The sequence below is a fragment of the Peromyscus californicus genome, unplaced genomic scaffold (assembly GCF_007827085.1).
Source record: "Peromyscus californicus insignis strain IS unplaced genomic scaffold, ASM782708v3 Scaffold_20__1_contigs__length_68692818, whole genome shotgun sequence".
In the NCBI taxonomy this organism is placed as follows: domain Eukaryota; kingdom Metazoa; phylum Chordata; class Mammalia; order Rodentia; family Cricetidae; genus Peromyscus; species Peromyscus californicus.
In genome coordinates, this window is record NW_026294503.1 from 46,542,161 (window position 1) to 46,569,898 (window position 27,738).

Consider the following 27,738-nt stretch of genomic DNA (forward strand, 5'->3'; position numbering starts at 1 on the left):
GTGTGTGTGTGTGCGCGTGCGTGCGCGCGCGCGCATGCATGTTAGTGTCTAGGGTCCTCAGAGGTCAGAAGAGAGAGTAGGATCCACTACAACTGGAGTTACAGACATTTGTGAGTTCCCATGTGGGTGCTGGGAATCAGACCTCTGAAAAACAGCCACTAAACACGGAACCATTTCTCCAGTCCTTTGTTGTTGTTGTTGTTTTATTATTACGTTTATTTATTTAGCATGTGTGTGTTTGCTTGATGTGTGTGTGCGTGTGAATGTGGAGGTCAGGACAACTACTTGGCGTCGGTTCTCTCTTGGGAAGGCTTGGGCTTGGAGATTTGAGTTCAGGTAGAAAGGTTCGAGTGTCAAGCTCCTTTACACGCTAAACCATCTCACCAGGCCCAGCCTGAGAATTTCGAGGGAGCATAGCATTTATGGCATACATAGGGATTAAGAATATTCCAGTTTCTGCCTGAGTTGAAAGAGGGACTAGGCATTTCTTCTAGGCATCCCAGTAGACAAGCACCTTTACTTCCTACCTGGGGAGGGTACGAAGTTTCGCCTGGCGCCTGGACGCGTCCATCCTAGGTGCTGGGAAGTATTGAAAGTTGGCTTACAGAGGAGGACAAGAGAAGCACCCTCCAGGAGATTTATGCGTTACTAAGGCAACGCCCCTTCGCGTTCACCCGGGGAGAAAACTACAACTCCCATAACCTCCCGGGCTACCCAGCCCCGCCTTAATGGAGGCGGGGCGCGGGCGAGCGCGGAACCGGCTTTTCCTATTTCCTACGGTGCGATTGGTCCACAGCGCAGGCGCGGTGACCAATGAGCACATTCTCGGTGAGCGGCGAGGGCAATATGGCTTCCTGCACCTGGTGACGGTTGAGGAAATTGACTTTGGTATCATGGAGAAATCGCGGGGCACTGAGGTAAGAGGGAAAGGGCTCAGCCCTGCCGGGAAAGGGAGCCCTGAACGCCTCACTCGGCGGGTGCACCGTTTTAGCGATGCCTTGGGGGTGGAGAGTTGCAGGATTGGTAAACTGAGGGAAGGAGCGTAGTCCCGCCCCGAGACCCCCCCCCCCCAGGGTTCTTTTTTTTTTTTTTTGCTCCTGTTATACTGTGGGCTCGGGTCCGTGGAAGACGGCAGGAAGGGAACGCCTCCCCATCCAGGGACATGGGAACCGGGCTCTAAACTATGTCGCCGCTTCTTTGTCCTCTTGGTTTCGTGGTCCTGTGCTTTAGGGATTGTGCGGCGGCCTGTCGCTTCCACGCGGGAAGTAAAGGGAAATAAAAGTTGATTATTAAAAAGTGGATACTACGCCGGAGCGTTCGCGTGTCTGTCTCCAGTATACGCATAGCCATCTTCTTTAGGGAGGGGTTAAAACAGCCTGTTGAATTCCCCAGGATTTGACACAGCTGGAAAGTGCCAGATGTTGGCACTAAGTACGGCAGTTTCCAAAACCTTGTTATGCCTTCCCCATGGTACAGGGGCGGTTATCCACCACACTTTGCCTTTGAAGTCTCCTTTCTTTTTCAAGCAGTAATAATGGCCAACATTTATTGAGCACTCTTCTGAGTGTTTTACTTTGTTTTGGTTTTTCGAGACAAGGTTTCTCTGTAGCTTTGGAATCTGTCCTGGAACTCACTCTGTAGACCAGGCTGGCCTCGAACTCAGAGATCCGCCTGCCTCTGCCTCCCGAGTGCTGGAATTAAAGGCGTGCGCTACCACCACCCAGTCTGAGTGTTTTACTTTTATCATCCCTCCTTCCCAAAATATTATTTTATTTTTATTTTTATTTTTTTTTGGTTTTTCAAGACAGGGTTTCTCTGTGTAGCTTTGCGCCTTTCCTGGAACTCACTTGGTAGTCCAGGCTGGCCTTGAACTCACAGAGATCTGCCTGCCTCTGCCTCCCGAGTGCTGGGATTAAAGGCGTGCGCCACCACCGCCCGGCCCAAAATATTATTAAATAGTGGTTTTGTTCTCATTTTGTGGATGCTGAAAATGGGAGTTGTCTTCCTTGCTGTGGATTGTACAGCTAGGAAGTACTAGAGATGGTATTTGAACCCTGAGTGTTTATGTAGTATCACATCTATACCTCACATTCTGTGAGCCAACACTTTTCTTTCATAGATGAGAAAATTGTCATAGATGAGAAGACTGAGGCCCACAGAAGTTAAATGAGCCAAGGATCAGTAGCTGAATAGGATCAGAGCTTAACTGTAAGCTGTGGTCCATACCACTATACAATTACTATCTGTGTATCATCTTACTCACATCCTCCTTGGGACAGTCTGGGTCTCAATTTTTCTCAGGTTCCCCCTGCCCACACTTTTAGGAAGAAAATAGACTTATTGAATACACTGCCAGGGACAGTGGGCTAGGCAGTAACAGGATTACCACTGCTGCCAGCCTTAAATTTGTTTTTGAGCCAGGTGGTGCTGGCACACACCTTTAATCCCAGCACTCTAGAGGCAGAGGCAGGTGGATCTCTGTGAGTTCAAGACCAGTCTGGTCTACAGAGCTCTAGGATAGCCAAGGCTACACAGAGAGACTCTGTCTCCAAAAAAAAAAAAAAAAAAAAAATTGTTTTTGATTGAAATCATTTGGGTGTGCATACACTGAACAGGGAAGAATGGATTTCAAATGCCTTCTGCCCAGGAAGTCTTTTGTTTTTTGTTTTTTGTTTTTTCCTGTGGTGCTTGGGATATAATTTCCACATTATTGTATAGACCTCTGATCCCTGGCATAATTTTTTGACTTTATAGTGGTGTGAAAGCAATATTTATTCAGAAGACATTGTACTTTGACATTTGCTCTGTACCCAGGCTGCCCGTGTGAGAGCTCTTGGTGGTGGGCAGAGGCGCAAACAAACCACAGCTTGCAGTTTGCCCTGCAGTCACTAGAGAAAACAACCCAATATCCTACTACGCACTGTGTTGATAAGCTAGGGTAGGCTAGATGGTCGGGCTGGGCATGGTGGTGCATGCCTTTAATCCCAGCCTTCGGGAGGCAGAGGTAGGCGAATCTCTGAGTTCAAGGCCAGCCTGGTCTACACAGCGAGCCACCTCTCCAGCTCCTCCATTTATAATATTTTAGTTTACAGTAGGTTTACCCAGATGTGACCCTATCCGTATTCTATTTCATCCATATTAAAATGTCATCCCGTGGGGAGCTGAAGAGATGGCTCGGCAGTTAAGAGCTCTTACTGCTCTTTCAGAGGACCAAAGTTCAAATCCCCGACCCATACTGGGTGGGCTACCGAGTTTGCAAATTCTCTCCCCAAGCCAAGCACATGCTATTCTTCCACCAGGAGACGCCATCTTCAGAGCCAATGGACGAAGAGGAGGAGGACGACTTGGACCTCTTCGGGGGCTACGATAGCTTCCGGAGTTACAACAGCAGTGCAGGCAGTGAGGGCAGCTCCTACCTGGAGGAGTCAAGTGAAGCCGAAACTGAAGACCGGGAAGCGGGGGAGCTTCCCACCTCCCCGCTGCATCTGCTCAGCCCTGGCAATAACCGCTCCTTGGATGGCAGTGGTTCCGAGCCAGGTGCCTTCACAGTGTCCTTAAAGATGGAGAGTAGCCAGGGGGCTGTGGAAGGCTGGGGGATGGATGGACAGAGGCCGTGGGGGCAGAGCCGTACAGATATCTAAGGGTCATGTCCTCTCCTGCAGTCTAGTTTCAAATTCTCTGACACCTCGTGTCTATTGGGCACTTGTTAGATGATGCCATTACAGTAGTGTGAGTAGCCTGGGTAGTCCCTGAGTCTGGATGTGGAGGTGAGACCCTGGGAGTGGTGTGAGTGCAAACAGATAGCTTATGGGCCGCAGCTGGGAAGTTGTAGGGGGACGTACAGGTCAGAGGGCAGGCATGGAGGTGGGCAGAAGGGAGTGGCCAAGGATCATCCTGAAGCCTCGGATGGCTGCCAGACCCTGTGTCAGGGCTTCCAGAGTGTGAGCAGTGTGTCCTTGGAAAGAGGCAGGCTCCAGTCTGCAGGCAGGCCCTCTCATTCCTTCATACTTGCACTCTTGGGCAGTGGGGTCAGGTTTCCTTCCAGTCATCTTGGCTTCTCCTCCCACATTTCTTCATCTTTCTCCCTTCTCTGTTCTTCTAGCCCTCTCAGACTCTGAGAACTTCAATCTAGCAGGAGTCCCTAGGGAGAACAGCTGGTCCAGGGGGCTGGTTCATGACCCCGGCTGCAGATTAGTCATGGCGGATGCTGATAAAGCACGTCAGATGCCGTCCCTGGAGCCCAGGCCAGTGACCCAGTGTGAAGTCAGGCGAACCCAGCTTGTCCACTTGCTCCTTGTGAGAACAGGAGCACCTCTTGGCACTTCCTCTCCAAACCCTGTCGACCAGTCTCTGCAGGTGTTCGTGTGCATTTCCAGTCCCTTAGCCCTGGCTCTCCATAAAGATCCAAGGGAAACCACCAGTCATCTTGGGTGGATAGATGGAGCGGCACACACTTGTAGTCCCAGCTGCTGGAGAGGCTGATGGCAGAGGGTCAGTTGACCTACAGATTTGAGGGTAGCACGGAGAGAGACTTGCTCTTGGAAGAGAAGTGCACTGTCCTCCAACTCCTCCTCACTCTGTCAGCCTTAGAGCTGAACACTCACATGGTTGATGCAGTGCTCAGGAATCTGAGGAGCCCGTGGTTTTGTTTGACTAGAGTAATGATGTCAGGGAGTCACATGCCGAGTTCTCTTTCTAGCGGTCTGTGAGATGTGTGGTATCGTGGGCACAAGAGAAGCTTTCTTCTCCAAGACCAAGAGGTTCTGCAGCGTCTCCTGTTCCAGAAGCTACTCCTCCAACTCCAAGAAAGCCAGTATCCTGGCTAGACTGCAGGTGAGGGCCGCCGCTCACGCCCTTCCTGTGTCCTGGGCGCTGGGCCGGAGCCACCACATGATTGGAGGCCAATGGCTTAGTCAGTTTGGGGAACTCATCCCTAGTGGTCATCTGAGGTACATGAGACCTTGCCTCAAAAATTGCCCCAGCCGGCCAGTGGTGGTGCGCACCTTTAATCCCAGCACCAGAACTACACAGAGAAACCCTGTCTCGAAAAACAAACAAACAAACAAAAAGTGCCACCCCACCCCCACTTCTTTCTTTCCTTCAGGGTTGGGTTTTTTTTGTTTTGTTTGTTTTTTTTTGTTTGGTTTTTTTTTTTTTTTTTTTTTGAGATGGCCAGAAGTGGGTGTCAGGTAGCCTGGGACCTAGAGGCGGTGGAGACAGTTGTAAGCTACCATGTAAGTGCTAGGAACTGAACTGAACCTTCGTCCTCTGGAAGAGCAACCAGTAGTCTTAACCAGTGAGCCATCTTACCAAACCCCTATTTTATTTTGTTTATTTGGTTTTTCGAGACAGGGTTTCTCTGTGTCCTAGCTATCTTGAAATCTGCTTTGTAGATCAGGCTGGCCTCTGCCAGCCTCTGCCTCCCGAGTGCTGAGATTAAAGGTGTGCACTACCATGACCCGGCTAGTTCCTCATATTGTGGTGACCTCCCACCATAAAATTCTATTTGTTCTACTTCATAACTGTAATTTTGCTACTGTTATGAGTCATAGTGTAAATGTCTGATGCGACCCCTGTGAAAGAGTTGTTTGATGCCCCCAAAGGAGCTGGGCCCCACGGGTTGAGAACCAGTGCTTTAAGGTCAGAACCTTAATGCCGGTGTGCCTCTGTTTAGCTGGCGTGTTGAGTGGATTCCTGGCCTTTGTCATTGTTGCTTAATTAGCTTGTATAAGTGAGCTTTTCCTGAGCCCAGATGAAAGTCTCTAGAATGTTCTGGAGCAGACTCTCCAAATGTTGCCTGCGGGTTTGGAGAGTTTCTGGCCCCTCTTTAGCCCCTCAGTTGTAGCTCTCCAAGGAGCTGGGAGCATGGAGAGGACCGCGGGGGAGGGGGGCTCAGGAGAGACTTGGAGAAGGCAAAGGCCTGAAGGATGAGTGCCTCTCCCTCCCTGCAGCTCTGCGGACCCCATCCTTCTGTAAACATCTCCTGAGTGTTCTCACTCATCATCAGATTTTGGTTTTGGTTTTGGTTTTTTGGAGACAGGGTTTCTCTGTGTAGCTTTGGAGCCTATCCTGGAACTCCCGCTGTAGACCAGACTGGCCTCGAACTCAGAGTTCTGCCTGCCTCCGCCTCCTATGTGCTAGGATTAAAGGCGTGCGCCACCACCGCCCAGCTCATTCATCATCAGTTTTACCAAAGAAACTCAAGCCCAAAGAAAGTTAAGTAGCTGGACCAAGACCAGGAGCTTGGCCTCAGCAGTACCAATCAAGCTCTGTTTTCTCACTTGGTCTGCTGGCATGTGCCTGGAATCCCAGCAATCAGGAGGCAGAGGCACAAGAGCTACAAATTCCAGGCCATTGTATCTCAAAAAAACAAAGCAAAATAGAACCAGATCCCATTCATAGCTGTCAGCCTATACCCTTCTCTTCCTGCCTTCCAGGGGAAGCCGCCCACCAAGAAAGCCAAAGTGCTGCACAAGGCAGCCTGGTCTGCCAAAATCGGAGCCTTCCTCCACGCCCAGGGGACAGGACAGCTAGCAGATGGGACACCCACAGGACAAGATGGTGAGACAGAATCCTGGGATAGTGACCAGGCTAGGGAATGGCCTTTCCTCGGAAGAAGGACTGGAAAAGGTGGCCTGCTAGAAAGTTGGGGTTTCAGGCCTGCCATGAACTGTCCACCTGCTGGCTTTTGTGGAAATGACCTTAGGCAGTTCTTTCTTTTTGTTTTGTTTTGTTTTTTGTTTGTTTGTTTTTGTTTTTTGGGACAGGGTTTCTCTGTATAGCTTTGGTGCCTGTCCTGGATCTTGCTCTGTAGACCAGGCTGGCCTCCAGCTCACAGAGATCCACCTGGCTCTGCCTCTCGAGTGCTGGGATCAAAGGCCTGCGCCACCACTACCTGGCTGGCAGTTCTTTCAGTGGCCCGCAATTGCCTGGTTCTGTGATAACCCGGAAACCAAGTTAGCTGCTTTGTTTCTCTTTGCATCTGTCTCCATGGCTTCTGTCTCCCTGGTGCAGGAGAGGTCCAGGGTGTGTGCAGCAGGTGGAAGGGGCCTCTCGGTTCTCCAAGTGTAGTGAATGATGAGCAAATCACACAAAGCCTCAAAGAGGCTGAAACTGCACTGCTCAGCCAGGTGGGCGGTCTGCTGCTCTGCCTGCCCTGGCCCTCTAGGTGTCTCAATGACTGGGTGCAGGAGGAGGAAGTTAATCCTGGGAGATCTGATCCAATCCCCCCTGGCTGTGGGGCTCGAAGGGAGAGAAGTTTCTCTTTGGATGCCCCTCTGCTCACGGTCCTGATGGCCATTGGTGGTGATAAAGAGACTCATTTCCTGGAGCCCAGTGGGGCTTCCAGGTTGATGTTAACATGCTGCCGAGGATCCCCTGCTTCACCTCTTCTTCTCTGCTCTGCAGCTCTGGTCTTAGGGTTCGACTGGGGGAAGTTCCTGAAGGACCACAGTTACAAGGCTGCTCCTGTCAGCTGCTTTAAACACGTGAGTGCTCTGCAACCAGGGAGGGAGAGCCAGAGGACATCTCAGCTGCCTGCCTCATTGCTACCCACACACTTCAGTTGAGCTGCTCCAGGCTGGCCATTCCCCAGAAATCCTCCTCTGTCTTGCAGGGCTGGAGAGATGGCTCAGTGGTTAAGAGCACTGGCTGCTCTTCCAGGAGTCCGGAGTTCAATTCCCAGCACCCACATGGCAGCTTACAACCACCTATAACTGTATTCCTGTGGTATCCTGTGCACTCTTCTGGGGTGCAGGCAAAGCACCAATATGCTTATACAATGTATGCTAGGTGTAATGGTGTATGCCTTTAATTCCAGCACTTGAGAGACACAGGCAGGTACATCTCTGTAAGTTAGCCTGGTTTATATAGTGTCTAGGACAGCCAGGGATAAATAGACCCTGTTTTAAAAAGAAAGAAAGAAAGAAAGAAAAAATAAGAATGTCTTGCACCATATACAACTGCCCCTGCTTTCTGAAGTGTCTGCATACTATTTACACAATTAAATTTGGTTTAGTCTGAGTTCAGGAGGTGTTCTTTTTTTCATTTTTGATGTTTTTTTTCCCCCGTTAAAAATTTTTTTCCCCTCGGGGGAAAAAAAAAAAATTTGTTTTTAGCCAGGCAGTGGTGGCACACACCTTTGATTTTTCGAGACAGGGTTTCTCTGTGTAGTCCTGGCTTTCCTGGAACTCACTCTGTAGACCAGGCTGGCCTTGAACTCAGAGATCTGCCTGCCCCTGCCTCCTGAGTGCTGGGATTAAAGTCATGTACCACCACCACCACCGCCCCGCTTGTCTTTCATTTTTGTGTCTTTTGTTTTAATTTAAGACAGGGTCTCACATTAGAGCTCAGGCTGGTCTGAGAGCAGTCTTCCTGCCTCAGTCTCCCAAGTGCTGGCACACAGGAATGAGCCATCAAGCCCAGTTTTGTAGTAGTTGGGTTTTTTTTTTTTTTTTTTTTTTTTTTGGTTTTTCAAGACAGGGTTTCTCTGTGTAGCTTTGCGCCTTTCCTGGAACTCACTTGGTAGCCCAGGCTGGCCTCGAACTCACAGAGATCCGCCTGTCTCTGCCTCCCGAGTGCTGGGATTAAAGGCGTGCGCCACCACCGCCCGGCATAGTTGGGTTTTTATTGTTTGTTTTTTACTCTTTTGGTTCTTTGGCTCTTTGGAGGCCCGCCACTCAGTTCCCAAATAAATTCACTGAGACTTAATTCTTACTTAGCTTGACTTGTTTCTAGCCAGCTTTTCTTAACTTGAATTATCCCATCTACCTCTTACCTTTGGGCTTTTATATTTCTCTGTTCTCTATTCCTTTCTTTACTTCTTACTTTTACTCCGTGGCTTGCTGTGTAGCTGAGTGACTGGCCCCTGATGTCCTCATCTCCCCTTTTTCTTGTTCCTCTATCTTCTTTTCCCAGATTTCTCCTCCTATTTATTCTCTCTGCCTGCCATCCCTGCCTGTCCTTTCTCCTGCCTAGCTATTGGCTCTTTATTAGACCATCAGGTGTTTTAGACAGGCACAGTAACACAGCTTCACAGAGTTAAACAAATGCAACGTAAAAGAATGCAACACATCTTTGCATCATTAAACAGATGTTCCACAGCATAAACAAATGTAACACATCTTAAAATAATATTCCACAACACAGTTTCTTAGCCTTTCAGTCCTGTTTCCTAAAGCAAGAGAGAAGGCCTCCTGAGGCTTTCTTTTGACCAGAGTAAACCAGCTGCCTGGCCTTCCTACGTTGTCCTGCCTGCCCTGAACTTCGACAAGTTGGTCCTATCCCTACTGTGTCTTTCTCTGAGTTGCTAGTGAGTATGTATCTTTCTTGCAGGGGAAGAAAGTGTTCTCCTTTGCCCCAAATTCTCCTAGTCCCCACATTTTTATTGTAGAGAAATTAGGTCATATTTAACACAAGATGCTGTGTATCTTTCCTGCAGGGGAAGAAAGCGTTCTCCTTTGCCCCAAATTCTCCTAGTCCCCACATTTTTATTGTAGGGAGATTAGGTCATATTTAACACAAGATGCTGTGTGCCTGGCCACTGCATTGCTGCCCCAGGCCTCTGTGAGCCTGTCTGCCCTGGGAGATGGATTGTTAGCAAGTAGCTTAGGCCGGATCTGACAGTGAAAGAAGATCCAAAGGAGGACCAGCTTCCCATTGGCAGCAGATCGAGGGCTAGGCATTGGGAGGGTAGCCAGAAGCTGCTCAGTAGGCAGGGACTGGGATGAGTGTGCATGCGCTCTCCCAGCTCTGTGTGTAAGCGCAGGGTGAATGATAGTAAAGTGGGTAATCTCTGTGCTATGACATGCTGTACAGCTGGTGGAATGACAGGTCAGGACGAACCAGGAATGACAGTGTCCACACTGATAGATTAGGAGCAGGCCCTGTAATGAGGGGAATTCAGGTCTGTGCCTCTGGCCCTCCACCCATGGCTCTGCCTGATGGCACCCTGCTGTCTCATGCTTCTGGACAGTGCACAGGCCTGATCACCTCTTTATTCCTAGTTTTCTGCACAGTCTATGATGTGTGAAGTTAAGGTGCAGAGGACATGATGGCTCAGGCCTGAGGCAGCTCCCCTCAGCCTTTCCATGCTCTGTCACCACAGGTGCCCCTCTATGACCAGTGGGAAGACGTCATGAAGGGGATGAAGGTGGAAGTCCTCAATAGTGACGCCGTGCTCCCCAGCCGGGTGTACTGGATTGCCTCTGTCATCCAGGCAGCTGGTGGGTGTTCCTCTGGTCAGCGCAGGGTCTGGAATTTGTCTACAAAGCGACATATCTAGTCATATGGGTGGGCAGTGTCATAGGGTGAAATGGGTTTCATGAATCAAAACCTCACCCACTAGCTTTCTTTCCCCTCCTTGGATAGAGAGCGCAGAACTGGGCAGACTCAGAGACTAGGGTTTTATTCTGTTTTGATTTTTAAGGTTTATTCTGGAGATGATGAGGGTGTAGAAGAGTTCACCAGACCAGAATGCTTTCCAAATGTGTGCCGTGGATTTTGTTTTGTTCTGTTTATCAGGGACCCACATGTCTGCAAGGAGTCCCTAGCAGAGGAAGTAGGAAACCTGCCTGGGTCTAGAGAAGGAAGAAAGCCTGAGAACGTACCTTCCCCATCTCCTTCCTTTCAGGGTACCGAGTGCTGCTCCGATATGAAGGCTTTGAAAGCGATGCTAGTCATGACTTCTGGTGCAACCTCGGGACTGTGGATGTCCACCCCATTGGCTGGTGCGCCATCAACAGCAAGATCCTGGTGCCGCCGCGGAGTGAGTTCATGAGAAAGCTCCCTATGCCAGTTCCTGAGGGGAACCCAAGAACGACATGCTTGTCCCCTTGTTCCTTTTCCTACTCAGCCTCAAAGTCCCTGGGCAGTTTGGATTTCCAGAGTCTGTTTGTTGTTGTTTTAATATGCATATATATAGGTATATTATGCATATATATAGGGGTGTGTGTGTGTGTGTGTGTGTGTGTGTGTGTGTGCGCGCGCGCGCGCGCGCGTGCGCGTGCGCATGCGCGCGCCTGAGTGAATGTCTGTCGTTCACCGTGTGTGTACAGGAGCCTGAGAAACTCTCCTTTTGGAACTAGGGTCAGAGATGGTTGTGAATCACCATGTGTGTGTGTGGGGGGGGGGGGCAGGGAGGAATGGGAGTTGAACCTATGTCCTCTGGAAGAGCAGGCAGTGTTCTTAACCACTGAAGCATCTCTCCAGCCCTAGAGGCTGGTTTTATAAGATGGAGTCATCACTGGCCTGAAGTGGCAGAATGAAATAGTTCCATCCCTCCAGCTGATCTGGGTTGGTGAAGGTTCTATCAGTATATGTTACTGGCTTGTGCTGATGTCTCTGCAGCCATCCATGTCAAGTTTACTGACTGGAAGACCTACCTCATGAAGCGGTTGGTGGGCTCCAGGACGCTTCCTGCAGATTTTCACATCAAGGTCTGGTTGTGTTCCCAACTCGTCTCCTCCCCGTCCCTCTCCCCTCCCCTCCCTCCTCCCCTCCCTCCCTCCCTCTCCCACTTTTCTCCGTCCTTCATAGGATTCCCTTCAGGGGTTTTATTTTGTTTCTGTGGTTCTGGGGTGGGACTGAGCGCTTTCCATGCATAGCCTGTGCATCCAGCTCCTAGTCCGTGCAGTACTCTTCTGTGACCTTTGATTTGGCAGTCTTCCACCCAGAACTGCCTCTGGGGGCTGGCTCCCTGCCTCCCTGCCAAGACCCTGGTCCACCACATTGATCCTGTTGCTTTCTTGACCTTTTGGGTTTTGAAATTTCCCAGAGTCTTGTCCTTGCTTCTAGCCTTTTCAAGAGGATCTTTGGTTTCTATTGCTTTGATAAAACACCGTGACTGTGAAGCAACTTGGGGAGGAAAGGGTTTATTTTGCTTACACTCCCACATCATAGTTCATCATCCAAGGAAGTCAGGACAGGAGCTGAAGCAGAGGCCATGGAGGATCACTGCTTACTGGCTGCTCCCTCCTGGTTTGCTCAGCCTGCTTCCTTTTTTTTTTTTTTTTAAAGATTTATTTATTTATTATGTATGCAGTGTTCTGCCTGCATATATCCCTGCAGGCCAGAAGAGGGCATCATATCTCATTATGGATGGTTGTGCACCATGTGGTTGCTGGGAATTGAACTCAGGACCTCTGGAAGAGCAGCCAGTACTCTTAACCATCTCTCCAGTCCTCAGCCTGCTTTCTTATAGCATCCAGGAACACCAGCTGAGGGTTGGTATTGCCCACAATGGACTGATCCCTCCCACATCAGTCAATTAAAAAAAAAAAAAAAAATGTACCACAGGCCTGTCTGGTGAGGGATTTTTCTAGTTAAGTTTCCCTCTTCCTAAATGGCTCTTGCTTGTATCAAATTGTCGTGAAACTAGCCAGTACAGTGACAAAAAGAAGTTATGACCTGCTGACAAAAGACAGCACTGTGGGCTGGTCATGGTGGCTCATGCCTTTAACCCTAGCACTGGAGAGGTCAAGGCTAGTAGCAAGTGGGTCTCTCTCTCTGTCTCTCTCTCTTTCCCTGAGACAGGGTGTCTCTAGTGAGTCCTAGCTAGAACTCAACTTTGTAGACCAGGCTGGCCTTGAACTCACAGAGATCTACCTGCCTTAACCTCCCAAGTGCTGGGATTAAAGGCGTGTGCCACTACCACCCAGCTGAGACCCTGTCTTTAAAAAAAAAAAAAAAAAATTGGTGGGCCTAGAGATGATTCAGTGGTTAAAAGTACTTGTTGGCCTTCCAGAGGACCTGAGTTCAATTCCCAGCACCACATCAGGCACCTTCGATCTGCTTGCAACTCCTGCTGTAGGGGATCCAACACCCTCTTCTGGCCTCCACAGGCACCCACCCACCCACACACGGCATACAGATACACATAATAAAAATAAAACACTAGGGCTGGAGAGATGGCTCAGGGGCTAAGGGCACAGGCTGCTCTTCCAGCACCCACAGGCAGCTCACAACTGTAAACTCCAGTCCCAGGGGATCTGACATCCTCACACAGTCATGCGTGCAGGCAATACACCAGTGTACATAAAATAAAAATAAATTATAAAAAATGAAAAACAAAGCACTATGGGAATACAAAGTGTATGTATATGTGTGTGTATACACACACACATACACACATGCACGTGCTTAGATTTTCCAGCCTGGTGGGAGAAGTAAGAATCATGCTCATAAATAATGGTAAAAATAGCTGCCATCTGAACTGGGGCTAGTCAACCATCCGTATGAAATATCATTTCAATTTAGAAAACTACTTTGTCTGAGCATGGTGGTACATGCCTTTATTCCCAGCACTTGAAAGAGGCAGATGGATCTCTGTGAATTTAAGGACAGCATGATCTACATAGTAGGTTCTTAGTAAGCCAAAACTATACGGCGAGATCTGTTTCAAAAAACAACAAAACCATAGAAAGCTACTTAGGTCTTTGCCTTGCCAAGGTCTGTCTGTGTACATAGTAACCATTCAGAGGGATCCCAGGCTCTTCAGAATACTGTCTCTCCCTTGTCAGTAGACTCTCACTGTGGACCACCTTTAGGTCTCCTGATGAGGTTGGGGAGGTTCCTGTATCCTCCCAGCAGGATACAGGAACTTGCTGCCAGGACTCTCTGTAGACCTGGCCTTGTGTTCTCAGAGGAGCAGGTATCAAACAGGCTTCCCAGAGACTTGCTTTTGGATTGGACCTGAACGGGCAGAGCTGGGGTGGTGTGGAAGCCAGCTTTGAGACATAAGATGGAGTGGAAATTGGGGCCACCACAAACCAGGCTGTGTGTGGATGGAAAGCTGTGCCTGCTGGGTCTCTGTAGGGGGACTGACCTGCCCCAAGCGGGGGTTCAGTGCACCTCTAATAAGCATGCCTGGCTTTTGGTTGTTTTTTTTTGTTGTTGTTGTTTTTTTTTTGGTTTTTCGAGACAGGGTTTCTCTGTGTAGCTTTGCGCCTCTCCTGGAACTCACTTGGTAGCCCAGGCTGGCCTCGAACTCACAGAGATCCGCCTGGCTCTGCCTCCCGAGTGCTGGGATTAAAGGCGTGCGCCACCACCACCACCACCCGGCTTTGTTTTTGTTTTCTCCCCTCAGAGTAGAGGTTATTTTTCTTCGGAACTTACTGGGTTCCTTGCAGTTTCTCTCTCTTGCATACTCTCCACTTTCTATACTCTGTATTCAGCAAAGTGGAGCTTTGTCTCCTGTCCCCCTGCACAGTTGGCAGATTTAGTGACGGGCAGCTGGCCACTCACTCAGCCAGCACTTGTTTAAGAGGAGGTGGGTAGACGACGGGGGAGGTGTGGCCCCCCAGGGCTAGTAGGGAGGCCTCCCTTTTCTTCCCACGTGGACAGGTCTGCAAGCCTGTGCTGACTGCCCCCTGCTCCGGCCTGCTTTGCACTTGGGAAGGGACAACAGGTAGAACAAGACTACCAGCCCCTGGTTGGTCAAGACAGTCACTGAGAAAGGGTGAGAAGATGTGAGACAGTAGAGGGTACAGAGTTCTAGGCAGGCTCATTGGGAGGTCACTGCCCCAGAGAAGACTTGGAGAGCCGGCCTGACAGGCTGACCACAGCTTAGGACTCTCCAGTGGGAAGCACCGGGCTGTTACTTCGCCAGGCACATCTGAAAACAGGGTGGTAGGGCAGAATGGGGTGGGCTTGAAGAGAACACTCGAGACGCGGCCCTCAGGTGCCGACATTATAGTAAGTGCACAGTATGTGGGTGGTGGTTGTCTGTTTTGTTTTTTGAGACAGTCTCAGATAGGCCATGCCTGCCTTAAACTTGCTATGTGGGTGAGGATGCCTTGAACTTCTTGATTTACAGGGCTGGGTAGAAGTGAAGTCGGCCCTGTGGGTCCTGGAGATGGGCCTCAGGGCTTCAGGCTTGGCAGGAAAGATCTCTTACCCACTGAACCATGTGGCAAGCCTAACTTGAATTTCCAATCCTCCTGCCTCTGCATTTGAAGTGCTGAATTACAGGCAGGAACCACCAAACCCAATGCACAGTAATGTTTTAAGGTTTTTCTTGTTGTTTGTTGGTACATGATCTCTCTACATAGCACTGTTTGTACTGAACCTTATTATGTAGACCAGACTGGCCTTGAACTCACAGAAGTGTGCTGCCTCACCGGGTGGTGGTGGCAGCACACGCCTTTAATCCCAGCACTCGGGAGGCAGAGGCAGGCAGATCTCTGTGAGTTCGAGGCCAGCCATGTCTACAGAGTGAGTTCCAGGAAAGGCGCAAAGCTACACAGAGAAACCCTGTCTCGAAAAACCAAAAAAAAAGTATGCTGCCTCTGCCCCCTGAGTGCTGGGACTAATAAAGGTGTGTGCCACCATGCCCAGCTCAGAGTAGTGTTTTGAATGAACAAATGTCTCCTCAGCCAGGAGGGGTGTGTGCATTCTCTTGAGAAACAGACTAACCATGCCTAGCTCTGAACTGAGAATGCAGAAAGAAATCAGTCCGTCATAGCTTCAGCTCCCCTACAGTATGCTAAACAGGGAAGGCAGTCAGCTGTGCCTGGGTTGTGGGCCTTGTAGAGTAAGTAAGTGGCCCAAGACTTGCAAGCCCAGAGCTGTATCACTCCTAAAGGAGCTGCTGTCACCTGTGGTTGGTGGCAGGATGTAGTCTGGCCCATGAGCTCTGGAGAGGCAAGGTCTGTCTGGTTTAGGGGACTGGGCTAGCTCTTCTGCTTAAAGATAGAAATTTTGGACTTTCCTCTGACAAGCATGCTTGGGTTTAGAGAAGGAGAGAGCCACACTCCAACTCCAAAGCCAGCTTTAAATTTTAATTGAGTTGGGACTACAAAAAGACCATTTGCCTTATATGTCTATAGAAAACAGAAACATTTAGGAAGATTTACGATTTTTTTTTCTGTTGGAAATGAGTTATACCATTATTAAGCCAATTACTTTTTTTTTTTTTTTTTTTTGGTTTTTCGAGACAGGGTTTCTCTGTGTAGCTTTGCGCCTTTCCTGGGACTCACTTAGTAGCCCAGGCTGGCCTCGAACTCACAGAGATCCGCCTGGCTCTGCCTCCCGAGTGCTGGGATTAAAGGCGTGCGCCACCACCACCCGGCGCCAATTACTTTTTTTCTTGGGACATTTCCTCTGGATAATTCATCCTCTTCTTCAGATGTCTCGTTTGTCCAGTGGTCTTCAAATTCTTTAGTTGAATACTTTTATTCTCCTGGAAAGACAAAACAAAACCCTTCCCAAACCCTAACTCCACACTAACTTTTTTTCTTTCTTTTTTTTTTCCCCCTAAGACAGGGTTTTTCTGTGTATCCCTGGCTGTCCTGGAACTCACTCTGTAGACCAGACTGCCCTTGATCTCAGAGATCCACCTGTCTCTGCCTCCCGAGTGCTGGGACTAAAGGTGTGTGCCATCACAGCCCGGCATTTTTTTTATTTGTTTTAAAAGGAAGTCCCTCCACATAGTCTAGGTTGGCCTTGAACTCACTATGATCTTGTGTGCTGAGATCACAGCTACCATACCTGCTGAACACAAATCTTGCATGTGCCATCCACAGAGGGCCAGGCGGTAGAAGGGAGTGTAGGGTGCCCAGGGATCAGTACAGAGCCTTGAAAGGCCCAGTGGACACCAGAACTGAGTCTGCCTATGCTTTTCTAGGTCATTTGAGTTTCCTTGGTCTGAAGTAGACTCTGGGATTCCCATCATCCTGACTAACTGAAATCTGGTGAGAAGCGGGCACCCACTGAGAACTGTAGGCCTGTCCTCTCCTGTTCTAAGGGATTGGGGCCCAGGCAAGACAGGAGGGCTCAGTGTCTCCGAGATCCCACCACCCTTTCCTGGTCTCTCTGACCCTTTAGAAAAAAAAAGATTTGCTTATTTTTATTTTATGTGGGTGTTTTGCCTGCATGTCTATGAGTTGTATGCATGCAGTGCCCTGGAAGGCCAGAAGAGGAACAGGAGTTATAGAAAGTTGTGAGCTGCCCTATCAGTGCTGGGAACCAAATGTGGGGCCTCAGGACGGGCAAGTGTTCTTAACTGCCGAGACATCTCTCCAGCACCTCCTTTGCTGGCCCTTCCTTTGGTTTGCTTTAGTTTTTCAAGACAGGGTTTCTCTTTGTAGCCCTGGCTGTCCTAGAACTCACTCTGTAGACCAGGCTGGCCTTGAACTCAGAGATCCGCCTGCCTCTGCCTCCTGAGCGCTAGGATTAAAGGTGTGCGCCACCACGCTGGGCTTTTGCTGATAGCAGGAATGTGAGGGTGGCTGACTGAAGCGGATCGCTGTTCCATGTCCTTGCAGATGGTGGAAAGCATGAAGTACCCCTTTCGGCAAGGCATGCGCCTAGAGGTCGTGGACAAGACCCAGGTGTCGCGGACCCGCATGGCTGTGGTGGACACGGTAATTGGGGGACGCCTCCGGCTCCTCTATGAGGATGGTGACAGTGATGATGACTTCTGGTGCCATATGTGGAGTCCCCTGATCCACCCAGTAGGTTGGTCACGGCGTGTCGGCCATGGCATCAAGATGTCAGGTTAGTGGAGCCCCCAGCTGGTGTAACTCGAGGCTCAGCCTCCCCAAAGATCAGTAGGAACACCTTCGCTGTACCTCACAGTAGGTAGTGAGGTGGACTATCATCACCGCCTGCAAGTGACAGCACTGAGGGTCAGAGAGGCCCAGTGACTCGACTCAGGTCACTCAGGTGCTACTATCACAGTGCCAGCACCAAAGAGCCCAGATCCCCTGTGCTGAACAGTCCACAAGACTGCTCTGGCTCCTCTGGGCTAGCCTTGTCTGCTTTCCTGTGCAGGGTGGGAGCTGGGGCACAGCTGAGAACAAAGGTAGCCTGCCTGGCCCCATAATTCTGGGGAAATGTGATAACCATTGGCTGCCTTCAACTCCCTTTTCTTCCTCTCTTCCCCGCTATCTCCCCAAGAGAGACGATGTGATATGTCCCATCACCCCACCTTCCGGAAAATCTACTGTGACGCTGTTCCTTACCTCTTCAAGAAGGTAAGGTGCCGGCTGTGGGCACTTCCCAGGCTGCAGGAGCTTGGCTGCTCTCTGGGACTATTCCTTGCCCATTTTGGAAAAGACTGTTCCACAGTCCTTAACATACACGAGGACCTTTTTAGGGAGTAGATTGAGGCAAGGTCTCATTGTAGCTCAGGCTGGCTTGTCACAGCCTCTTTAAGTTCTGGGATTATAGGTGGGCACCACCACACCCAGTAGGACTGCCCCTTGCCCTCTGTTTCCATCCCAGGCCTGCAGCATCTGAAACGTACTTCCTTTTCCTTCCCCTGAATCCTTTAAGGTGCGGGCTGTCTACACAGAAGGTGGCTGGTTTGAGGAAGGGATGAAACTAGAAGCCATTGACCCTCTGAATCTGGGCAACATCTGTGTGGCAACCATCTGCAAGGTGAGCCTAGGCCACTCTCCCAGTGCCAGCATGGCTGTCTGAGGGTTGGATCGCACAGAGCTTTGCCCCACAGTTAGGCTCTTGGGGCTCTGACACCAGCTCTGCTCATGTACTTAACTTGTGTGTGGTAGCGGGAGACTCTTCCTGCCTTTACGCAGAACCTATCTTCACATTAACATCTCAGCCTTGTCCCGTGTCAGGTACAGGCTCCACACTGTCCCCTCGTGTCGACCTTCCTGCCACTTGCATCCCCTGCATGCCCAGAGCCTCAGCCCGACTCCCTGCTCCTAACTGAGGGCACTGCCGGTTGTCCATCTAACCTGCTCGTGCCCAGCCCTGTGCTCCCTGCGTGCTGAGAGCCTGGTGCAGCAAGGCAGCAGGCCCGACTGCATGAGTTGGCCATCCAGTGGAGAGGATGCGTTATCCCACAAATGCACATTCCTGCATGCTGGGTGCTCTGCCAGACACCTTGGGTATTTTGGTGGAAGGCAGAATTCAACTGTCCGGTTGGCTCCACCTGCCTCGTGTCCAGTCATAGCTACTTTACTCTGGGGGTCTGCAGTCTAATGTCACAGTGCTGTTTATTGCTCTATACCCGTTCCTAGGGCTTTTTGTTTTGTTTTCTTGTTAATTACATTTATTTTATGTGCATGGAAATCAGAGGACAATTTGTGGTAGCTGGTTTGTCCTTCCACTGTGTGGCTTCTTGAGTCATACCGACAGCAAGTGTTTTTACCTTTTGAGACATCTGGCTGGCCCCTACTCTAGGTCCTCTTGGATGGTTACCTGATGATCTGTGTGGATGGGGGACCCTCCACAGATGGCTCAGACTGGTTCTGCTACCATGCCTCCTCCCATGCCATCTTCCCAGCCACCTTCTGCCAGAAGAATGACATTGAGCTCACGCCTCCAAAAGGTAAGGCCTTGCAGGATGCCACAAGCCCAGACCCCTGATGTATGGCACCTTAGTGTGAGAGGATGGTGGGCATCTGCAATCACCACTAGCTTTCCTCTGCCTGGGCTCCCCCAGCCCCATGGCTGATGTGTGGCTGGTGAACAGAATCCTGTGTGTCCTAGGTGGTACATGACCTGTGTCACAGGACTGTCCTGAAGCCGGTGTCTTCCTGGGGAGAAGGGCAGCTACAGACTAGGCTGCAGTGACTCCAGCAGTGTGCTGCTCTGCCCCTTGACCCACTTCCTGTTCTAAATGTCTGCCCTCCAGGGTATGAGGCTCAGCCTTTCGACTGGGATACCTACTTGGAGAAGACCAAGTCGAAGGCGGCTCCTGCACGACTCTTTAACATGGTGAGGAGATTCGAGCTCTGACTCAGGGAGGCTGGCAGCCTGGGGACTGGCTCTGCTCGCCGACATCACTGGTGGCAATCTCAACCCCTTCTTTCAAGTCTCTACTGCTGGGATCAGCCACTTCTAGAAAAGTCTGTGACATGGATACTCTCTGAGCCACAGTGTAGACCAGTCCCTTCTCTACAGAGGGGCTGGCACTTGAGAAAAGAGTTCAGTGGGGTCGCTGTCTGAAGGAACCTTCTCCAGTGGCCCCTCTCCCCACCCACAGTTCTCTCGGCGCTCCCTGCCTGCCTGGGTGAGCGCTCGGGCCTAACACTGGCCAGCTGGGCAACTGCCTTCTTCCCCCAACCAGGACTGCCCCAACCATGGCTTCAAAGTGGGCATGAAGCTGGAGGCTGTGGACTTGATGGAGCCGCGGCTCATCTGTGTGGCCACTGTGAAGCGGGTGGTGCACCGGCTGCTCAGCATTCACTTCGACGGCTGGGACAACGAGTATGATCAGTGGGTGGACTGTGAATCCCCCGACATCTACCCTGTGGGCTGGTGTGAACTCACCGGCTACCAGCTCCAGCCGCCAGTGTCTGCAGGTCAGGGCGGGGGCAGCAGTGCTGAGAGCTCCTGGATTTTCTTCACTTGTCTTTTTCCTTCCTGCCACCTGCTCCTCCCCATGCCCGCCATAGTCCTCTGGCATGAGACTGAGAAGTCTCCTGGTTTCTCTGGGCCAGTGGTTCTCAACCTTCCTAATGCAGTTCCTCAGGTTGTGGTGACCCCCAACCATGAAATTATTTTGTAATTTTGCTACTGTTCTGAGTCGTAATGGAAACATCTGTTTTCTAATGGGCTTAGGGGTCGTGGCCCATGGGTTGAGAACCATTGCCCTAAGAAGTTTGAGCTCTGCCTCTCACCCCTCCTGCCCTCTGTCTCCTTCTCCCCCAGCCCTGCAGAACACCTTCCTTCCTCTTGCCCGCTCTGTCCTATGTCTGGGCCCTTGTACACCCAGACCCCTTGAGCAGCCCTGGTGACAAGGGGGTGGATGGGATAACTGTCCTCCAGCCCTTCCCCCATCCTGTCCTCAGTGTCCAACTCTGGCTTCTCTACTTGGAGTACCCCATAGATGAGGGGCAAGGGTCTTCTGGGAGGTGTCCTGTGCCCTTCCAGAACTCTCTTCTTATCTCTTTTGTTCTTTCAAACATTAGAACCAAACACACCTCTGAAGGGCAAAGAGGCCACAAAGAAGAAAAAGAAACAATTTGGGAAGAAAAGTAAGTGAAGCCTCAGAATGCCAAGCCCTGGTTTCTGGGGTGCTGCCATGCAGAGGTCTCTGTGGTCATGCCTTTCCTCTTCCTGGAGTGTGCCCCAGGGGACCCTGTGCCTTAGGGGATCAAGTGTGTGCTGAGGAAACAGGCTGAGATTTGAGGGAGGAATGGAGGGGGAGAGGGAAGCGGGGGTCCTACCCTGCTGCTGCTTGCCCGAAGCACCTGTCACTGTTAGGTTCTCAGGAAAGGCACAGAGAGGAAAGAACTCTGGCTCCCAAGGCTGCTCTTCCCTCACACCCTCCTAGAGCAGCTGAGCGGGGCCAACTCCACCTGGCTGTCAGGAGCCACCCTTAGTAGGTCATGGGGCTGCCAGAGGAGGGGACAGAGGGCAGGTGACAAAGCTGTAGAAGGGGGTTCCACAGCGTGGCCACCAGGTGGAGGGAGGAGAGGAAGGCCTGCAGGGGACGAAGCCAAAAGCAGGGACTAGGTCCCTGGGCAGGTGACATTTGGATTGAGACTGTGCTGTTCAAAGTGGGGACCTGATTGTGTCATGTCACAATTAAATCAAACATCAGGGGCTGGAGAGATGGCTCAGAGGTTAAGAGCACCGACTGCTCTTCGAGAGGTCCAGAGGTCCTGAGTTCAATTCCCAGCACCCACATGGTGGCTCACAGCCATCTGTAATGAGATCTGGCAACCCTCTTCTGTATACATAATAAATAAATAAATCTAAAAAAAAAAAAAAAAAAAATAAATCAAACATCAGAAATCTAGCCAGGCAGTGGTGGTGCACGCCTTTATTCCCAGTGCTTGGAGGCTGAGGCAGGTGAATCTCTGTGAGTTCGAGGCCGCCTGGTCTACAGAGTGAGTTTAGGACCACCAGGGCTATACAGAGAGACCCTGTCTCAAATAAAAAAGAAAGAAAACTAGCAGCCACAATGCTCTGACCTCAGGCACCTTTGAGAATTGGAATCCAGATCCACTGTGCCTGTGCCACATTTCCTGCTAGCACCAACGCTGGGTGTGTTTTGTTTTTATTCATAGGGAAAAGGATCCCATCAGCCAAGACACGGCCCATCAGACAGGGATCCAAGAAGCCCTTCCTGGAGGATGACCTGCAGGCTTTGGGGGTCTCGTCGGAGCCCATTTCCGATGACAGTAAGAGCGGCTGGGTGGAGGCAGGGCCAGGCTGCTCCATTCTCAGATGTGGCCTCTTTGCTCTTTGACCTGGGCACAAAAGAATAGAGTTGAGTTTGAAGGGGATTTTCCAGGCACCAAACAGGGTTTGAACCTCTGGAACTGGAAAGCCTCAAACACCCAACCAACTCTAAACTGGGCAGAATCTCTCCAGCCAGTGTCCTGGCTCCAGCCTCCTCCCCTGCCTCTTAACTACCCACATGCTCACTAAGGTGGTGACAGGTTGGCAGGTGCAGGTTTCTCGCACAGTCTTCCCGGCTGGGGTATGCCTCGGGCCTGTTTTTTTTTCTTTTTCTAAACTTTTACTCATGTATATTGGGACTGCTGGAGTGAACCCCAGCATACATGGAGCCGGCAGAGGACAGTCTGCAGGAGTTGGTTCTCTCCCCATGTGGGTCTCAGGGATCAACCTCAGGTTGTCAGCTTGACTGCAAGTACCGTTACCTATGGGACGTCTCGCTGCTATGCCGCAATCTCGGGCGTTCTCTGTTGCTGCTTCTAGGAGGGTGAGGGGAAGAGTGAAGGCCGTCACTCAGGCTCCCTGCTACCCCAGAGGTCCCCCACCCCGGGAAGCCAGCGCCCTGACTATTCTGCCATCCACCCCAGCTGTCACACCTTCACACGCTCATCCTCTGCCCCCACTATTCTCCCTCTCCACAGTTATTGCTGTGTGCGTGAAGGAGGAGCATCAAGACCTCTCTTCGCCTGACCGGTCACCTAGTCCACAGCTGCCTCTCCCCATCGAGCGCATCAAGCAGGAGAGGGACAACTGAGCCTCTTCCCTGGTGTCCTCCTGGACCCTTGCTGAAGCCAGGCCTGGCCATGGAGCAGAGAGGAGGCCCGGCTTTACTGCTGTGCAGTGAATGGACAGCCTGGTTTTCTAGGGCCCACCTCTGCGCACTGGCCAGGCTTACAGACTGGGCAGCTTGAGTTCTAAGCTGGCAGACTCTCTGCACCCTCAGCACACTGGAAAACTGGACTGATCCACATGTGTCTACCCAGGCAAGTGGTGGAAGTGAAGTTAGGGAGCAGCTGTGAGTGGGCAGCCCTGGTGGGCACTGGGTGTGAACAGAGCCACCTCTGCCTAAAACAGATTGAGGGCCTTGTGCCTCCTGGGGGCACCCTGCACTGCCTTCTGCCCTAGGGCCCCACTGTGGCCGGTAATTGAGAAGTGACCATGGTAGTAGGTTTGGATGACTTGTGAGTGGCCTTGACCTCAGGGTCAGTGGGAACACCGACTCACGTTCTTAACGGAACAGTTGGGATTACTTGCAGGGACCTGTGCTCCCAGGCCAGGCTACTTGCTACAGGTATAGGATGAGACAGCAGCTTGGCCCTGGGGATCCCGCCTGAGTTATGCTTCTCGAGAGCTGAGCTGGGACCTGACATTTCCATGTAACTGCACAGCTTGCTGTCTTAACATCGAGTTTGATCTGTTGTTTTTCCCAGTCACAAACTTTTTGTTGTGGGTTTTTTTGTTTTTGTTTTTGGAGACAGGGTCTTTCTATGTAGACCAGGCAGGTCTCAAACTCACAGATCCACTTACCTCTGTCTCCTGAGTGTGCACCGGGCCCTAGTTAGACACTCTTGACACTGGTCACCTAACCCTTCAGTAACATCCGGGAAACCGGTGGGGCTCCTGCAGGCGGCCCTTTCTGATTCTCTGTGTTTTGGAGAAGCAGCGTGGCCCGTGGCTCCGTGTCCGGTTGTGGCTGTGCTCAGTCTGCGCCATCATCCTGAGATGTGCTAAATGGCTTTGCTCAGGACCCAGACTGGGTACATCCCTGAGTGATCAGGCTACATAGTCTGGGCGGGTTCAGAGAGAACTCAGTCCTGGCTCACCTGCTAAAGACAGCCTACCCCGTGCAGAGCCTAGGCCATGAAAGAGGCCTCAGTCACAGCCTGATTTCCTCAAAGGGTAAATAGGTTCAGAAGTAGATGGAAGACCACAGCAAAAGGCAGGTTCGATTCTAAGCACCTGTAACTTGAACTCCAGGGGGAGCCTGCGCCTCTGGTTTCCATGGGTACAAATGTGCACATCAACATGTAATTAAAAATAAAATCGTTCAAAAAAAAGAGAAAGAATCAGGTGAGTGGACATCAACCCCAGGTGAAGAGGCTAGGAGGAAGATGGCCTGAGTGTGCCCGTAGGTGTCTGGAGCACAAGACCCCCGACAAGAGGGTGGATGTTTGGCTTTCATTCTAGGCCTGACTTGGCCTTCCTAGACTCCCTGTCCTTTTCACAGATGAGCAGATTGAGCTATGGTGATCATTGGTGAAGCGTCAGAGGCTGGGCTGCCTAAACCTTAGGCTTGAGTCCAGATTATTGCTGTTCTATTAAGACAACAAAAAAGGTCTCGTATAGTCCAGGCTGACCTTCATTCTGACCTTTCACCTCCTGAGTGCTGGACCTACAGATGTGTGCACCACACCTGTATGAGACAAGGCCCTTGCTGCACCTTGCAGAGTCTGTTCTTAAGTGTGAAGACAGGTACCACACAAGGGACAAGCAAGAAAGACTGCCCTCTGTCTCCACAGCAACCATTCCTGTATTGTCATTGGTGCTTCTGGGAGCTCACCTGTCCCTTGTTCCAACCCTGGCACAAAGCTAGAGCATTAGTGTTAATGAAATGAAGAAATGCACGTAACTTAACATCTCACTATATAGCTCAGGCTGGCCTTGAACTTAACCATGCCTCGGTTCCCAAAGTTATGGGACAAGGTCTCCCTCCCCCCCACCCCACGCCCCCCTACACACAGGGTTTCTCTGTGTAACAGTCCTGGCTGTCCTGGAATTCGCTTTGTAGACCAGGCTGGCCTTGAACTTGCAGAGATCACCTGCCTCTGACTCCCAAGTGCTGGGACTAAAGGCGTGCGCCACCACACCTGGCGGGTTGCTGGCTAGCGTCATCCTAAAGTTCCTTCCACACACCCCACTTCATCCACTGGAGGCTTTGCAGTGACCACTAGACCAAATCTCAACACTTCTGCTCAACCTTCCTGGAGACCCAGTCTTCAATCCTTTGAGAGAAGGAGAGAGCGCCTCCTATGCTAGATGCTAGGCTACAGATTGTAGATAGCTAATTCATTTCTGTGGCTGCCCTTGTGAGGTGCATCCTGGCTTTATTTACAGATGGGAAAAAGGAAGGCTCATAAGATATACATTGGTAGCTTAAATATACAGGGTAGATGTCAGCAATGGGAGTGAGCCGAGGTTGGTTTGCCAAGTTACTGGTATCGTTACTGGTACACTCTTTAGTAACCCTTCATGTGCCACACACCAAGCTTGATGGACTTCATGCCGAGTGCAAGAGCACAGCAGCTGTGGTCCAGCCTTCCTCCTGGCACTGGAGCCCCAGGGGGCATACAGACAATGAGCTGGACTCTGGAGTATGAGCTCTCAAGAGTCCACCTCCAGCCAGCATGCACTAGGAAGGGCTGTGGTGTGGACCAGCAGGACAGTTAAGCAGGGTAAAGGCACTTGCCACAAAGCTAAGGACCTGAGTGATCCCTGGAACCCAGATAAGTGAAGAAAATGACTCCCTTGGATTGGCTCAGACCTTGTGCACACCATGACACACGTACCTGCACACACATAAATATGGAAGTATATGTAAATAAGGGATGGCTTCGAGAGGAGTGGGGGCCTCTTAGGCTATTTGATCCATTTTGATTTCATGGAGATAATCTCATGTAGCCCAAGGTGACCTTCACTTTATCCCCTTGCCTCCTCCCAAGTACTAGGATTCCAATCACTTGTCAGCACCTCACTGTTTCACCCATTTCTAGTGCTGGCATCTGGGTTCTAGGCTACTTAGATGTAACTGTTGACCAACACAAGCCTGGAGGAAGGGTGATGCCAGCGAGTGTCAATGGTGTGATTGTGCTTCTGTCCCTAGAACGAGCTCCAAGTCTGGCTCCTCAGGAGGATTTGTATCCTGCAGCTTGAGATCTTGCTTTTCTTTGTGTGTGCACACACTTACATCCATGTGTGTAAATCAGAGGACAGCCTCGGGTGCCAGTCCCCGCCTTCCACCTAGAGAGAACTTCTGCCTGCCTCCCCCCCACCTCACCTCTATCTCACGCACCCCCATCTCATTTGAATGCTGGTGGAAGCCAGAGCAGTGTTAGGTCCCCTGGAGCTGGGATTGCAAACCTTTGTGAGCCAGTCCACATGGGTAATGGGAATCAAACTCGGGTTCTTCACAAGAGCAGTACATGCACTTAGCATCTCTCTAGGGTCTCTGCTGTTTGCTGTGAGCCCAGGCTAGCTGGCTCGAGTCTCTCCCTCAGGAGCGCTGGGATTACAGATGTTTATGCTGTGTGTCTGAGAATTCAAGCCCAGGCCCTCGGGCTTGTGTGCTGAGTGCTTTACCCACTGAGGCAGAAGTGAACCCCAGCCCCATAGTGAGGCGTCTCTTCTTCATTCTAAACCTGCCTCCAAGAGAACAGTTTGTGCTCTAAATTGTGTTTCCTGGAAGGTAATTGAACTCCCAGTAACTCAGAATCTGACCGCTTGGAATTAAGGTCTTCGTAGAGGTAATAAAATTGAAAGGTTATATGTTGAGCTGCCCTCCTTATGAGGAGAGAGATGTGTACGGAATGATATACTGAGGGAAGCCGGTATGAAGAGAAACATACCATACTGAAAGAGGCAGATTGGGATTAGAAAATGTCACAGACCACCACTGGCCAGAAGCAACAAGACAGGAGCCTTGATTTCCAACCTCAGAGCTCCAGAACAGGCACATTTCTATTGCTACCCAGTTTGTGGTCCACTCATAGCAACCTCGGGGAACTAATGTAAACACCATGTAATTGCCTCAAGTCTTCAGACTCAGAGCTGGGGGAGGCACAGCTTTCTCCCCGCTTCCCAGCACCTGGTTTCTCTGCCCATTTCCCTCTATGACACCCGCTTCCCAGCACCCGGTTTCTCTGCCCATTTCCCTCTATGACACCCGCTTCCCAGCACCCGGTTTCTCTGCCCATTTCCCTCTATGACACCCGCTTCCCAGCACCCGGTTTCTCTGCCCATTTCCCTCTATGACACAGTCTCCTCCCTTTGGACTCCACACTTGGCCTCATCTGTCTGCACCAGGAGCTCCTACATGTAGGGGCTCACCTTGCAGCTGCCTGCAGCCTGCTCAGGCTTCCTTCACTGATACATCAAGACAGCTACAAGTCCAGAGGGTGAGCCTTCTGCAGGTCAGAGACTGGGAACGAGACGCAGAGTTGGAGAGAAAAACGCACAGACCTCTTTTCTGAGGGACAGAAGTGTCTTTAGTCTTCTTGTCCTTGTTTCACTCTGTTCTTTCTGGGTCTGTTCTCCACCCTGGTGTTTCCCTTCTTCCCCTGCTTTCCTGATGACTGCTACCCTACTTCCTGATGTCTTCCTTTTACATCTTTCCTTCTCCATCTCTCCTGGTGTTTTCCTTCTCTTTTGTTTTTTTTTTCCTTACAACTTATATACCCAGCAAAATCTCCCAAGAATATAAAAATTACAATGTGGTTACATTCTTTGTTTGTTTGTTTGGTTTTGGTTTTGGGTTTTGGGTTTTCGTTGTTGTTGGTGGTGGTGGTTTTTCAAGACAAGGTTTCTCTG

General features: G+C 50.7%; 1 protein-coding gene across 1 annotated transcript; it reads left to right on the forward strand.

Moving 5' to 3' along the window:
* Positions 1-783: 783 nt before the first annotated feature.
* On the forward strand, positions 784-27,648 carry L3mbtl2 (L3MBTL histone methyl-lysine binding protein 2). The gene is made up of 17 exons (XM_052748409.1): positions 784-917; positions 3,300-3,537; positions 4,700-4,833; positions 6,438-6,561; positions 7,408-7,487; positions 10,106-10,223; positions 10,631-10,765; positions 11,347-11,435; positions 17,262-17,493; positions 17,896-17,972; positions 18,274-18,378; positions 19,147-19,294; positions 19,601-19,683; positions 20,036-20,270; positions 20,880-20,945; positions 21,984-22,097; positions 22,797-27,648. Exons 1-17 carry the CDS (start codon positions 894-896, stop codon positions 22,907-22,909), a joined length of 2,115 nt encoding a protein of 704 aa, XP_052604369.1. The 5' UTR covers positions 784-893; the 3' UTR covers positions 22,910-27,648.
* The last annotated feature ends 90 nt before the right edge of the window (positions 27,649-27,738 follow it).